General features: G+C 34.7%; 1 protein-coding gene across 1 annotated transcript; it reads left to right on the forward strand.

Annotated features, from left to right (window-relative positions):
• The first annotated feature begins 1,521 nt into the window (after nt 1-1,521).
• On the forward strand, nt 1,522-2,378 carry LOC124924849 (transcription factor WER-like). Its single transcript, XM_047464838.1, has 3 exons — nt 1,522-1,654; nt 1,747-1,876; nt 1,964-2,378. Exons 1-3 carry the CDS (start codon nt 1,522-1,524, stop codon nt 2,376-2,378), a joined length of 678 nt encoding a protein of 225 aa, XP_047320794.1.
• The last annotated feature ends 14,589 nt before the right edge of the window (nt 2,379-16,967 follow it).

Below are 16,967 nucleotides of genomic sequence, written 5' to 3' on the forward strand. Positions count from 1 at the left end.
CCACAATTTTTTTTTGATAAGGGCTTATTTGAGAATTATTTTTAAACCCTAATGTCTTTTAAACTGATATTTTTCAGATATATTCTTCCATGGTCATCACCATCAACAAATGTACTAGCATTTAAATATTTTTGTTACAATTTTAAATACACAAAATGCGTATGTCTAGGATTGGAAGAATAATTTGTTAAAATAAAACGTTATACAATTTTTAAAGCCAATATTTTATAAAGTAGAGACCGTTTACAAACGGGTACGAAGGATGAAGCGCAAAAGCCCTTTCTTGAGTATCATTAAACTACGAACCAAACGAAACTCTAGTGAAAAATACGTTTATACGTATATTTTTTTATTGATTTTAAACTAAAATTCATTTGACGACACTGTTTCAAATAAATAATCTCTTAAATTAATTATTTTTAACTAATTTTAATATAAATTTTAAAAATTAAATTTTGATTTGATTATTTCAAATTTTAAAATTATTTAAACTTAACCCAAATTAATTAATTTTAAAATGACATAATTTGTTTAAAATTTTTAAAATAATGTTTTATTTAAAAAAAATTTGAAATTTAAATTGACATTGAAATTTCTCGAATTTCGAATAAGATTTTTTTGTTGGCAAACTTAAATTATTATAACACAATGAAAATCACTCTAAAAAAGTAAAAAAGTAAAAGACAATCAACACTTGCTTGGAAACTTGAACAAAAAAAATAGGTCAAAAATTATTGTGTAAAGTGATAAATTTAAGATCAGAATTGAAGTTCAATGAGTTTACTATTATCTAAATATTCAATCTAAGACTAATTCCACATCTGACTTTTTTTAATTGATAAGAAGATGTATTTTATTGAGAAAATACACACCCACACTCTAATCCTTCAATCATAAACAAAATGTCAAATATTTTAAATTGTTAATCTTTTTATAAATTAAAATTATATACAACATTTCAAATAAATCTTATATATGCTCAATATTTTAATTATGATATTTTTTAATACTCTATATAACTTTGTCTTAGAATTCTTTTTTATAGGTTGTTCTCAGTATTTGTTTTGTATAATTTTACTTTGAACAAACATTCCTAAAATTTTCATTTGTAAGCATTCAAGTTTCTTTTATATTTATTTTATTCAATTTTAAATTTGATTATCAATTATAATACTATATATTACTTTAAAAACAATAATTTTTTCACTTTATTAAATATTTTAACTAAATAACTCAATTTTTTTTTATAATCTCAAACCAAACATTAATATTATTTGAATTCAAACAATGAAAATATATTAATTAAGTAATTATTATTAGTTAAATGGTTCCTTTGAACGATCAACCAAAACCAGAAGAAGACAAAGACTAGTGAAGACTGAGTGTCACCCCTCATTGGATAGCTTTTCATTTGGTCATAAACAAATAAATAAATATTTCAATATATAGGTTAGATTCTGCTTCTTCAGTTTTATTCATCCAATTATTCAACCACAGTATCTGCAAAACAAAGAAAAGGAAATGGTGAGAAATCCTTGCTTTGATGAAAATGGGAAAAAGAAAGGAGCCTGGAGTGTGGAAGAAGACAATAAGCTGAGATCTTACATCCAGACTAATGGCACCGGGAAGTGGCGTGAGATTCCCAATTATGCTGGTATATGTAATATATATATAGAAGCATGATTATAGTTTACCAGACGATTTAAATATGAATTGATCATGCATCATTTTAATCTATAATTCTAGGTCTAGCTCGATGCGGAAAAAGTTGCAGATTGCGATGGATGAACTATCTTTCTCCCGATTTGAAGCTAGGGAATTACACCAAAGAAGAAGAATGTCTACTCATGAAATTACAACAAAAACATGGGAATAAGTAATCAATTGGTTTCTTGCATATATACATCTTCCTTCCTTATCTTGTATAGTATATAACATATATATAATGCATGCTAATGTTTAGATGGGCAGCTATAGCTAAGGAGTTACCGGGAAGAACTGATAACGATATAAAGAACTATTGGCATACACATATTAAGAAACGCTCTACGAAACGAAAGCATGATATCGGACGTCGCAAGAGTTGTGAGTTTAATGGGGGAGGATTGAAATCTATTAACCTACCACCCATCTTGGATAGCTCTCAACTCGCAATGGAATCTTCATTGCCATTGGAGATTTCCTCATCACTCTTTGGTTCTGAATTAATGTTTGGAACTGATCGTTATGACCCTCCTAGTAATAATCATTTCTCTGAATTATCTTTTAAGGATGAATTGGATGATTATATTAGGTCCCAACTCTTGAGTTTTGATACACAAATCTCGGAGTGTAACAACATTTGCTCCATATTCAACGATATCGAGAGGATTGGCTAGCTTGTGGGGAATCTAGTTTGATTTAGTTTGGGCACACACATTTATAGTTACAATTATCAAGCTACCAACTTTTTCCTCTAGAACATCTATAACAAAATCATGTCTTCATGATTCACTATCTAATACTTTTTTTTTTTTGAAATTACTATCTAATACTTAATATATATTCTTATAATTGCAATAAATAAAATCACGATTGGGGACATATATTTTAAGACCTTTCTTGTTTTATCGTTAAGTTTTAAGTTCATTCTACATATTAATTACTTGTATTATTTTTTTTATCAATGAGCTATTTGAACTTTTGCTTATATTTAGGCTTTGTATGGTTATTTTAGGGTTTTCTAAACCTTCTATTATTTCATTTTATTAAATCATTACAACTCATATAGTTATGAAACAATCTTGTTGGTTCTTTTAAGTCTGAATATGTTGAGTCAATTTTGTTTTCTTCAACAAAAAAGATTATATCATTCCCTATTTTGAGATACATTTTTTTTTATGAAAATACTACAAGTAATTTATTCTAAAAATAAATATAATTATTATAAAAGTTTTTATCATTAAACTTAAATGAATCTACATTTATGTTTTAAAGAAACTCATGATTAATAATAATTACAATAAGAACTCTCAAAATCATTGAAAAATAGATTTAGGTTATCTTGTTCAGTTTATTGATACATAGAAAAATCAATTATTATAAAGTTGTGTGATGAGTCTTTATGTCCAATTTAAAGATGAAAAAATGATGCTATCTCAATATAGTTATTTCACATAGTGCGATTTTATCTAAATTTTATTTAGTATAGATAAGGGGAAGATAGGTTCATCTTCATTCTCTTGATTTTTACTATCCACCTCTTTTAATTATCATAAACTAAATTTTTAATATTCAAAAACTAATTCCTATTTTAATAATTTAATATTAAAAAAAAATATATTAGATCAACGATAAGGTTAAACTTCATTCTCACTTTAATCAAAATTTTCTTTACTAGGATTCAATCAAATAACTTACCGTTAAACTTCTTTAAAGTAATACCTTGAGACCGGAAAAAAATATTACTCTATCAATATAATAGTATTTTATTATTTTATCGATATTATAATATTTTATTATTTTACCGAAATTTTATATAGTCTTTATGTATAGTACAATACAGCACATTATATTTAAAATCGAGAATCAATCGCATGCCATGATCTAATTAAAATTACTTTTGGTATGATTGATTATTTCTACAATCATATTATATTTGATCTAGAATGATGCGGTTTTGAGTCGGTAATGAACACGGATGAAGGGATTATCCTGCACCGGACGATAGTAATGTCATCCAAGCGTGTCATCAAATGAATCATTTTAAGCAATCAATACTTTGAAGAATTACTTATTACAACACGAGCAAAACATATCAAAAAATTATTTATGCTTAACTTAATTTTGGCTTTGATAAAAAGAAGAAACAAGCTATTATATATTCATATTTAAAAAAAAAATCAATTTGTAACTCATATTCAATATAAATATATATATATATATATATATATATATATATATATATATATAATTATGAAATTATTACTTCACATATCACTTTTCCTTAATATTTTTTAATTTTGTTTATTATAGTAGGCTTTTAGTAAAAATATTACTTTACAACATTAGTCTAAGTTGGGACCGACAAAATTTACTATTTATCGAATATTACTTTAAAGAGATTTTAAAGAGGTTTAATATATTGAAATAAATTGTAAAAAGTAATGTTTGAGATATCCCCATTTAGCTTGATATATGACTTTTTAGATAAATTCAGTTTTTAAAAATAAATAAAAAATCATTTTATTAAACATTTATAATTTAATAATTTAAATGTTTAAAAAATAAATAAATAAGAAATATTTTAATATTTAACTGTATCTGTAATTTATAAGCTTGTTTGATGTTAAGTTATTTGAGTTAAAAAAATTATTTGAATTTTTAGGTGATGAATTATTATAATATCTTATTATATATAAATTAAATTATTATTTTTTTAATAAAAATTATTGAATTGTCATAAAAAAATTAAGAAAGAAAAAAGTGTGCATGTATGCATTTAAGTTTTATATGTCATTTTTGTGACAATTGCATATACTAACAAAATAATTGAATGGATAACTAAAGACATAATAAATGTAATTCCATATTTAGATTCTTCTAAGTATATAGTAAATGCATGCATTCCATTGAAATTTTATATATTTATTTAATAAATAAGATAGAGATCCGGAATTCGGTGATATAAATGATATCTAAAATGATTTGAAAATTTCGTGATTGAATTATAATGATATTTATTTATTTATTTTTGTGATTGAAGAACGGTTTTTTAAACAATATCAAACTGTTCCTAAAAAAACAAAACAAAAAAACGTGATAAAAGGTTTAAAAAAAAGTTAGATTTATAGTAAAGGAAAAAAAGGGAAATTTGATGAAATGGCCCCCATAACAGGGGAAATTCCAAAAAGGGCCCCCGTCCACTAAAGTTGGCAAAAAGGGCCCTTTTGCCCTGCGAAATGTCGGAAATACCCCTTCGGCGCCATTTCTTACGCTCAAAGACGCGAATTACCAATCACGCGATTCATCTAAATCGCGGTCATTAACTCACGCGATTTAGATGAATCGCGTGATAGGTAATTCGCGTTTTTAAATGTACGCGATTTACCATGCACGCGATTTAACCTAAATCGCGGTGATGAACTCACGCGATTCAGATTAAATCGCGTCCATGGTAAATCGCGTCTTTAGTCTTATATATAATTTTCACGCCCTAATTTTAAACAAAACCTCCCCGATTCTCCCTCCCACTCCGACTGCGGCCGACTTTCCATTCCCACATCCATCAAGATCATCGTTCCTCAACATCAGCGTTCCTCAACATCATTGTTCCTCAACATCATCGTTCCTCAACATCTTCGAGATCCTTCCAACATCATCGTTCTTCAACATCATCAGGTCAGTTTAGGGCTTAGGGTTTAGACTTAGGTTTTGATGTATATTTACCGTTTATATTCATGGATATGGATGTATTTAGGGTTAAAGGATTGGTTTTGATGTATATTATGCCGTTTCCTATGTATATCGAAGTATTTAGGTTTAGGGTTAGGTTTTGATGTATATTTACCGTTTATATTCATGGATATTGGTGTATTTAGAGGTAAAGGTTTGGTTTTGATGTATATTATGCCGTTTCCTATGTATATCGAAGTATTTGGGTTTAGGGTTAGGTTTTGATGTATATTTACCGTTTATATTCATGGATATTGGTGTATTTAGGGGTAAAGGTTTGGTTTTGATGTATATTATGCCGTTTCCTATGTATATCGAAGTATTTGGGTTTAGGGTTAGGTTTCGATGTATATTCTGCCATTCATATTCATGGATATTGTTGTATTTAGGGTTTAAGGTTTGGTTTTCCTATATATACTGATTGATTGTTGATTTTCAATTACATGAATATTGTATGGTTAGCTATTGATGTATATTCTGCTGTTTATAATGATGGATATTGTAGTATTTAGATCAGGAGCTGCCGTTGTGGTTTTCTCAGTTCGTTCAACAAAATGGTATGTATTAAAATGGTTGTTAATAAAATTGTTTTCTCAGTTCGTTCAACTCTTTTTTTTTTATAATATGCAGGCAACAAACACTGTTATGACCTTATGTCCCAATCAATTATCACCTGAAAATAATGTATGTTCTATTCTCTCTACTATGTCCATATTAACTAGTTTTGTATGTAATAACCATTATATTATTGTTTTACACAGTTGTTGATAGTTGAATTTGCTCGCACTTTTGGTGCAAGGGTGTCTCCGAAGTGGAGAGAAGATGTAACTCATGTTATTGCTTACACTGATCCCAATGGTGCATGCGGCCGAACTCAAAAAGTATTGAAGGCAATTCTGAACGGGAAATGGGTCCTTACTATTGATTGTGAGTCTCTGTTAACACGATTATTTTCATACATATGTCTGTTAAATTAGATTAAAAATTATTTTCATACACATTTGTTTAGGGATAAAATCATCATTGAAAACCGAAAACTGTGTTGATGAGGAACCTTATGAGGTTAAACAAGATAATCATGGAGCCCAAGGTGGTCCTAGAAAAGGCAGACTTCTGTTGTTGAATAATGTGAGTTTGGTATTATTCCTCCTAACTGTACTTTTAATTTTTTTTGCATGATAACTGAAATTATCTTCTTTGTTGGTTTTTCAGCGTTCGAAACTGTTCGACGGTTACATTTTTATATTTGTAGGGAATTTCAACACACTTTACAAACAGGATCTCATTGAGTTAATAGTTGCTGGAGGTGGTACTATTAAAGAATCGGATAATCCAGATTATCCATTTGCTGAGCCAAGGGATGCGAAAACTATAATAGTATACTTCGAGATAGACAGCAGGTATCGATCAATTGAAAGGGATTTTGATGTTCTCCCCGACAATTGGCTTTTTGAGACAGCGGCTGCTTTGTCAAGCATATTGGATGAACATGTTGTTCCTCATACAAAGTTGCTTCAATCTGTTGCTGCTTGTGATTTGCAGCATTTGCTTACTTAATTTGGAGTTGTTTAGACTTACTGTTCTTCTTCTATTTATGGCTTATTTATGATACTTATGATATTTATGGTTTATAACAATACTTAATTTTGATATTTATGATTTATGGTGGTTTATATTACTGAATATTCTTCTATTTATGCTTTATTACTTATGTTAACAATATCATAACTTATCCTCATAACTCACGTGTATTGGGTATAATCAAACAACAAGGAACAATGTTGTTATTCACGCATATTCGCCACATAACTCAAACAACAAGGAACAATGTTGCTATTCACGTACTTCATCTAAAACGCGTGAATAAACTCACGCGTATTATATGAAACGCGTGAATGCATTTCACATTAAAACGCGTGAGTTTATTCACGTGTTTTAGATGAAACACGTGAATGCATTTCTCAATAAAACGCGTGAGTTTATTCACGTGTTTTATATGAAACACGTGAATAACAATTCACGTCTTTCATCGTATATATTATTTTTGTGCCCTAATTTATAACAAACTCACGAATCCTTAATTTCCCCTTCTCTCTTCTCTCGCTTTCGCCACTCCGACTCGACCCTCCCCTGAAGAACTCCACCACGAGCAGCAGCAGCGGACGACTACGACGACACCACGATACCCTGAAGAACTCGACCACGAGCAGCAGCAGCTTACCCACCACTCTTCGTTCTCAAAATGGGTATGTTTATTTAATATTTAAAATGCTATTCAAATAAAGTAAGGGTAATTTGTGGATGATTGAAATGATTTGCTTAAATCTGAATAACCCTTCCTCAAACGAGGCCTTGATTTGGGTATTAGCTTCGTTTTAGTGCATAGAAAGTCTTATTGAGTTATTGTCTTGGAATTTGTTTATCAGGACGTTGTTTAAGTTCCACAGTTCTTATAGTTACAAGACCTTTTTGTTTAGGTTCCACAGTTCTTGAGTTATCTTGTTATTCTAGTATTAAGGTTTAGGGTTTGCATGCTGGCATAGTGTAGCTGATTTCACTCAATACTATCTTGTTATTCTAGTATTGAGGTAGAGTTTACTGGTATGTTTCGTGGAGATACAATGTTCCAAGAATTAACCACAAGTTTGCTTCAATGGACCTATTGTATAGGGAGCTCTTATCCCATTAGATTCATTGAAGCAAACTTATGGTAAAAAGTTGCGGCATTGGATTTCCTGAAACTCTACGAGCAAACTCTCCTCGGTTATGGTAATGTTGTTGAACTGTTTTCAATTCTTGTGATGTTGTTGAACTGTTTTCAATTGCAGCTCAAGTACCTGTACTTCTTTACTTTGATGGAGAGTGGAAAACTACGGACGATCTTACTCATTTTTCTGCAAAGTCAAACAGCGGTATGATTGTTCCCCAAAATTCTACTTATGCCCAATTAGTTGATCAAATTTATTCTGCTACCGATGTTGACAAATCTAGATATGATTTATTGCTTCAAGCCAAGTATAATGCTCCTGGCATGATTGCCAAATTTTCTTATATAACTGATATAAAAAAAGATGTGGATGTGGAGTTCTTTTTACATGAAGCAGTTTCAGTCCACAACCGCACTCCATTGTGTGTATCCTTAGTAGAGAAGTCACTACCAACTCAAGAAAGTGTAGCTGTTCCAGAAATTGATGACCCCGACGTCTTCCCGATGCAGCGTGAGGTTTTCTTTGAAAATGACATTGAAGATGAACATTTGCGTCTGAATGTGGGGGATGATGCTGATGATGATTGGGTTCCTATTACCCAACCTAGTAGTTCTGATTGGGTTCCTAGTACCAATCCAAATCCAAGCGGTTCTTGGGTTCCTAGTACACAACAAAACAATGTTGTTGTTCGTACTCAACCAAGCTGCAGTGAATGGGTTGCTAGTAGCATACCAAGTAGTGAAAATCCTTTACATGAGGCAGTAAGTACCGGAATCGGATTGGAAGTCGGTTCTTTGTTTGAGAATAAAAAAGAACTTCAGCTGAGGTTATATAAATATGCCATGACTAATCATTTTGAATTCAAAGTGTTGAAGTCAAAAAAAGAACTTTGGGTTGTGAAATGTTTGGATAAGAATTGCAAGTGGAGACTGCGTGCTGTCAGAGTAAATTCCTCGGAAATGTTTGAGATTCGTAAATTCGTAAAAGATCATACCTGTTCAATTGTGACGAGGCAAGAGAATCAAAGGCCAGCACCAGCATGGGTGTTTGGGGAATGCATGAAGAGCAAGTACATGGACCATCACCATGACCACATGCCCAAGAAAATAATGGAAGACATACAGACTACTTATGGAATAAAGTTGTCTTATAATAAGGCTTGGCGGTCTAGAGAAAAGGCCCTAATGGCGGTGCGAGGAACTGTAGAAGATTCTTACGGTAAATTGCCATCATACCTGTACATGTTGGAGAAGAACAATCCGGGTACCATAACAGACATCCAGACGGATGAGCACGGTCATTTCAGGTATATGTTCATGTCCTTAGGCTGCTCAATTAGGGGTTTCAAAAACTGTTGTCGTCCAGTATTGTGCGTCGATGCCAGTTTTCTTAAGCACAAGGTTGGAGGTCAGCTATTGGTGGCGATAGCATTAGATGCGAATGAACAACTCTATCCTGTTGCATTCGGCGTTGTTGATTCTGAAAATAACAACTCCTGGACTTATTTCATGCAAAAACTTAGAGATGCAATTGGATTGGTTGATGATCTCGTGTTTGTATCTGATAGACACCCAAGCATCGCCAATGCCTTGTGTGCTGTTTTTCCAGAAGCTGACCACGGTGCGTGCACATATCATATCAAGATGAATATTATGGCCAAATTCAAAACCGATCACTGCCACGCCGAGTTTGGTTTGGCTTCTCAAGCATACACAATCTTGAAGTTTAATCAGCATTTTGACAAGATCAATGCTAAGGACCCTCGTATTGCTATGTATTTGGCAGATATTGGGTTTGAGAGATGGAGTCGTGCATTTTTTCCGGGTAAACGATACAATCAAATGACAAGTAATTACGCTGAGAGCTTCAATAGTCAAAGTAGGGAAGCTAGAAAGTATCCCATATCAATCTTAGCTGATTATTTAAGATTCACATTACAAGATTGGTTTAACAGTCGAAGAGAAAAAGCTTCCAATCACAATGAACGTTTATCTTTTTATTATGAAAAGTTCTTACGTGATCAAGCTGAGAAGGCCAGATTATATAACGTTCATCCACTTAACCGTTTCGAGTTTTATGTCCATGACGGTGAATCTGATTATAAAGTTGACTTGAGAGGAATGAGTTGTAGTTGTAGGGTATTTGATGTATCTGGTCTTCCTTGCACTCATGCCCTGGCTGCATCACGTACCCATAGATTGGATGCCTATGAGTTCTGCTCAAGGTTTACTTTAGATTATTTGCTATTGAATTTATCTAACTAACTTTATTTCTCACATGTTCAATTGTTATGTTTCAGGTATTACTCAAGTGAAATGTGGGTCAATGCTTACGCGGAAACAATATATCCAGTTTGTCATGAAGAGTATTGGGATATTCCAGAACATATCAAACAACGAGTGTGCCTTAAACCACCTGTTAAGGTTAAGAAAGGGCGTCCTCAAACAAAGCGTAGGTCATCCCAAGGTGAAATTCGTAAGGTGCCGAGAAGATGTAGCTCATGTGGTGGTCAGGGTCACAACAGGGCAACATGCAAATCTGTAATGCCTGCACCCTCTACTGCAAGAGCTGCAAGAGCATCATCATCTCAGCCGCCATCATCTCAGCCACAAACATGAATATTGTCTGTGCAAACATGAATATTGTCTGTGCAATTTTGAATATTGTATACTGATTATTGTTGTTGGTTTTCGAATATTGTATGCTGATTGATTGTTGTTGGTTTTCGAATATTGTATGGTGATTGAAATTTGTATACAGATATTTCCATACAGGTTGGCCATACAGTGAGTGACTCACGCATATATATTGCACAATGCTAATTCACGTGTATTGTATTGTAATACGCGTGATTCATAATTCACGTGTATTGTAATGTAATTCACGTGTATTGTAATATTACAATACGCGTGAGTCATATTGTAATACACGTGAGTTATGAATCACGCGTATTACAATACAATACACGTGAATTATATTACAACCACGTGAATTATATTGGGATATTCCAGAACACAATACACGTAATACACGTGTTTATATAATTCACGTGAATTATATTACAATACACGTGAATTTTATGATACCTATTACAACCACGTGAAATAATTCAGTGTTTACAAAACAATATACTGAAATAATTCAGTGTTTACAAAACAATATACAACAATAATTCAGTGTTTACAAAACATGTTACAACAATAATTCAGTGTTTACAAAACAATATACAACAACAATATTCATGGCTCTAAAATCTGGTGGTACAACCTGACTGCCCACTTTTCTCTATATACTTGCATATTCTTTGATATGCAATTTTCTAGACCAAGTTTAGCAGTCAGGTACTCTAAATACATTAATACAAAAACGCCACAGTCCCCACTCCATTCTGCTTTTGGTACTTCAGGGTGTGGGATTCTATGAAATCTAAAAGTTTCATTTTTCATGTTAGGATACCTGGCCATTTCAACTTCAGACATTGCTTTATGAAGGAAGGGCGGCAACATCTCACAAATGGCTTTCATGTATTTTCCTAATTCTTCATCATTGAAAATTGTCTGATCGCAATCATAAACATCAATTCTCCATTCTTGCAATCGAATAACACACAGTACCCAGTGTAGGTTGTTGAGGTTGAGGGGGAAGTAAATAACATCAACACTGCTCCAACCGGGCATATGTTTATCTTCTCTACCCCAGTGGTAGTTGTAAAAGACGTCAGAGAAAGTATGGCCATGTGGTTTTTCTGGATCAACCGAGTCAGCAACAAATTCGTCATAGTATAAAGTAACCAAAGGGCCAAACTGGCAATCTAAGATGGTGAAATCCTCCGGGTACGACTTAGGGTAGGCGACTGCTCTTGCTCTTAGCAGACAAATTGCTGCATTCATCTCTACATCAGTTAGCCACTTATTTAACCTCAGAATTGTAGTGAAGAACTTAAGGTCTCCAGCACCATCAGGGAGTTGAACATCTTTAAATTTAGCCCCTTTCGCAAATTCTTTCCTGAACTCTTTCCTCAGTTGCTCATTACAAGTCGACATAGGATCGACAACAATCGTCTTCTTTCTTGGCCGAGGGACGACGTAGGGACTAAGTACAGCTTTCGACGCCGTCCTCTTTCTCTTAAATAGGATGTGGGATGCATCTTCCAGTACCACCACATCCTCATCTATCCGCTTGTCCTCCTTCTTCTCTACCTTCTTCTGCACAACGAAATGATCGTCCACCTTCTTCTGCACCACCCTCCTACCCCTCTGCACCCCCTTCCTACCCCTCTGCACCCCCTTCCTACCCCTCTGCACCCCCTTCCTACCCCTCTTCACAACGAAATCATCGTCCACCTACAAAGAAATCATTGAATTAGGCAACAAAAGTCTTCAATTAGTCCAAATGCAAGAATTGCATACCTCATCTTCATTATCCTCCACCCTCTGCACCACCCTCCTACCCCTCTGCACCCCCTTCCTACCCCTCTTCACAACGAAATCCTCTTCCACCTCCTCTTCAACCTTCTCTTCAACCTTCTCTTCAACCTTCTCTTCAACATCATCTTCATTGTCTTCCACCTGCTTCTCCACCTGCTTCTCCACCTGCTCCTCCACCTGCTCCTCCACCTTCTCCTCCAAATTCCCAACATTCTCCATTTCCTACAAAAACCAGAAAAGCCCTTCAATTAGTCCAAAGGCAAGAAATAGGTAAAGTGCGCGAATTGCACCAAATGCATACCTCAGTATTGTGACAACCAACTTCAACTGTCTTCTCAATTTCCAACAAAAGCCCATCCTACAAAAACCAGAAAAGCCCTTCAATTAGTCCAAAGGCAAGAAATAGGTAAAGTGCGCGAATTGCACCAAATGCATACCTCAGTATTGTGTTCCCCATCTTCAACTGTCTTCTCCATTTCCAACAAAATCCCATCCTACAAAAACCAGAAAAGCCCTTCAATTAGTCCAAAGGCAAGAAATAGGTAAAGTGCGCGAATTGCACCAAATGCATACCTCAGTATTGTGACAACCAACTTCAACTGTCTTCTCAATTTCCAACAAAAGCCCATCCTACAAAAACCAGAAAAGCCCTTCAATTAGTCCAAAGGCAAGAAATAGGTAAAGTGCGCGAATTGCACCAAATGCATACCTCAGTATTGTGTTCCCCATCTTCAACTGTCTTCTCCATTTCCAACAAAATCCCATCCTACAAAAACCAGAAAAGCCCTTCAATTAGTCAAAAGGCAAGAAATAGGCAAAGTGCGCGAATTGCACCAAATGCATGAAATGCATACCTCAGTATTGTGTTCCCCATCTTCAACTATCTTCTCCATTTCCAACAAAAGCCCATCCTACAAAAACCAGAAAAGCCATTCAATTAGTCCAAAGGCAAGAAATAGGCAAAGTGCGCGAATTGCACCTAATGCATGAAATGCATACCTCGAAATTTTCTTCCACATCTTCAACTGTCTGCTCTTCATTTTCATTGTCCTCCCCCTCCCCAACAGTGTTCTTCTCCAAGAGACCAACAATGTCTTTTTCCTGTCCATCCTACAATAAACAGAAAAGCCCTTCAATTAGTCCAAATGAAAGAATTAGGAAAAGTGCGCGAATTGCACCAAATGCAAGAAATGCATACCTCGAAATTTTTTTCACCATCTTCAACTGTCTGCTCTTCATTGCCATTGTCCTCCCCCTCCCCAACAGTGGTTTTCTCCAAGAGACCAACAATGTCTTTTTCCTGTCCATCCTACAATAAACAGAAAAGCCCTTCAATTAGTCCAAATGCAAGAATTAGGAAAAGTGCGCGAATTGCACCAAATGCAAGAAATGCATACCTCAGTATTTTTAACACCATCTTCAACTGTCTTCTCTTCGTTTTCATTGTCCTCCTCAACAATTTTTTTCTCCACAAGCCCAACATTGTCTTCCTCCTGTCCATCCTACAATAAACAGAAAAGCCTTCAATAAGTCGAAATGCAAGAAATGCACCAATTATACAAATGCAAGGAAATGCAAGAAATACATACCTCAACTTCATTATCCTCCACAAGCCCAACATTGTCTTTCTCCAAAATCAGCACATCATTGTCTTCCTCTTGTCCATCCTACAATAAACAGAAAAGCCTGTGCAATTAGTCGAAATGCAAGAAATGCACCAATTATCCAAATTCAAGGAAATACAAGAAATACATACCTCAACTTCATTCTCCTCCACAAGCACAGCATTGTCTTTCTCCAAAATCACCACATCATTGTCCTCAGTGTTCACCACATCATTCTCCCCTTGCTGTAGTTGCTTTAACATCCCTTTAATGAGAATTATGTCATCTCTCATTTCGGTTTTGATGAGCCTTATTTCATTTCTCATTTCAGTTTTGAAGAGAGTCAGTTCCTTTCTCATTACAGTTTTGAATTCATTTAGCTCCTTCGAAAGTTGATCCAATCTACATCTATCGTGGGGAGTTGTTGCTGTTGGAGTTGGGGGAGAGGATTCTTCGTCTTCGTCTTCTTCTTCTTCTTCGTCTTTTCTACTCGTGGCGCTCTCGACTGAATAAGAGCTGCTGGTGCTGGTGCTGGGGGTAGGGTTGCGGGTTCTTCTTCTTGTGGAAGTTATGGCTTTGGCTGGAGTAATTTGCCTTTTCTTCCTCATGACAGTTTTTTTATGAGGAACTCCATCGTCAATATCTCCAAATTTCCTCTTTCTGCAGTCAAGATCAAAAAAGACATCATAAACATTACCTCCCATATCTTCAAAGTCATCCCCAGCATATAAGATCTTCTCTTCTTCAGACAATTCCATTTGCTTAACAATCGTGCCTTGCAGGGCAGTTTGAAGATCAGAGGCAGTGCTCTTCCTCTTTGATTTGTACTGTATTATTCTTGGGCAGACAGGATCTTCAGTTTGAAGCGTCGTTTTAATTGCAAGATTGGGGACAAAAGTTTGGATCACCTCATAAGTCCACACTTGTAAGGCTAGTGCGAACCCATATACGGTATAAGAAACATCGACATCTTTTTCTTTGTCTTTGTTCTTCTTCTTCCCCGAGGCGGCATCCTTCTTCTGCAGATACAGCGTCCTGTAGCGATCAAGGTCTCTGCTCAAACCCTTCATGGTTGCTCTAAAGGCCACCTTTCCCCATGGAAAATTGAGGAAGGTGTCGATGTCATCGACCATGCTGAAGAGTTTCATATTTATTATCCTCCTCGGGTCAAGGGCAAAGAGATAATGGGAAACAAGGTATACCAGCCCCAATTTCCATGCATCTTCCCTATCAGAGCAGGACAGGAATTTTGAATGAAGGTCTGCTATTCTAATAAGTGGAATACGTTTAAAATATTTAAGAACCAAAGTTGGAGATTCTTCAACCTGGTTGAAAATTGTTTGCTCATTAGGGAATCTCCCAAAATTGAGACCTGTAACCAATGCAAACTCCCTCATCCCGAAGCACAGCTCTTCTCCATTCACAAGGAACTTCATCTCCATAGAATTTGAGCTGGACTTCCTGAGGAGCATGTGGTGTATAATCATTCCTGAGAAACGCAGTAACGGGTGCCCTTTGAATAAGAATCTGAATTGGGTTTCCTCTACCCTTTCAGTTAGATTCATCTTGGCAAACTTGGCAGCAATATTTCCCATATTGGTTTTCCAGGATACCCTCCCAGCAAACTCGGGTATTGTAGTGGACTCCATCTACAAAACAAGGAAGAAGATGGGATCACCATGATAATTAGCAAAACAAAATAAGTATTTAATTAAATAGTAAGACCAACAACAAAAATGGAACAGAATAAATCATGACAGAAAATAGTTTGGTCCAGTTCAATCATAGCATCTAGTGTATAGATGCACATATATATTCCCGAGTCATCCACTCATCAAAAAGGATTTTACAATCAATGTATTCAATATAAGAACACTCATCTAGATGCAGCCTCCAATTAAACATATTAACACTTGATCAACTTTTAGAAATGCATTCAATCAAGGTAAAAGTGAAAGATATATTTGCTTCCTATAGCAAGTGCAATATGGTCCAAGAAAGTGAACATACAGTGTGGATCATTTATGGCTTTTGATTCAGCACGGCAAATTAGGAGCACGTGTTGACTAAATTTCTTAATATAACATCGAAACCTGTCTCATTGGCATTCTAATAAGGTGCAGTAAAGCAGCAAAAGTTAAACCCTAACCCTAAATACCATTTCTTCAGAAGCACATAACAAACACGAAACCTGTCTCATTGCCATTCTATTAAGGTGCAGTAAAGCAGCAAAAGTTAAACCCTAACCCTAAATACCATTTCTTCACAAGCACATAACAAAAACGGAAATGTCATTTCTTAAACGAGAAATGAATGAATAAGCGTGAAATGCATGCATGCAGAATAAGAACACTGATACAATACTCGTCATATACCCTAAAAGCATTTACACACATAAACGAAACCAGAACCAAACCCTAAACCCTAAATACATCAATATAAATCAATATAAACGGAATAATACACATCAACACCTAACCCTAACTATTAAGCCCTAAACTCACCGGAATATGTCAAAAAGACGGTGAAAAGACGATGATGTCGAATAGACGGTGGAAAGTCGAAGATGTTGGACGAGGAACGATGTTGAGGAACGATGATCTTGATCGATGTTGAAGGAAGTCGGCAGTTGAGAAGACGTGGTTTTGGAAGTCGGAGTGGGAGGGAGAATCGGGGTGGTTTTGATTTAAATTAGGGCCGAAATATTATATATACGACTAAAGACGCGATTTACCATGGACGCGATTTAATCTAAATCGCGTGAGTTCATCACCGCGATTTAGATTAAATCGCGT

This window comes from Impatiens glandulifera, chromosome 2 (assembly GCF_907164915.1).
Source record: "Impatiens glandulifera chromosome 2, dImpGla2.1, whole genome shotgun sequence".
NCBI classification, from domain to species: domain Eukaryota; kingdom Viridiplantae; phylum Streptophyta; class Magnoliopsida; order Ericales; family Balsaminaceae; genus Impatiens; species Impatiens glandulifera.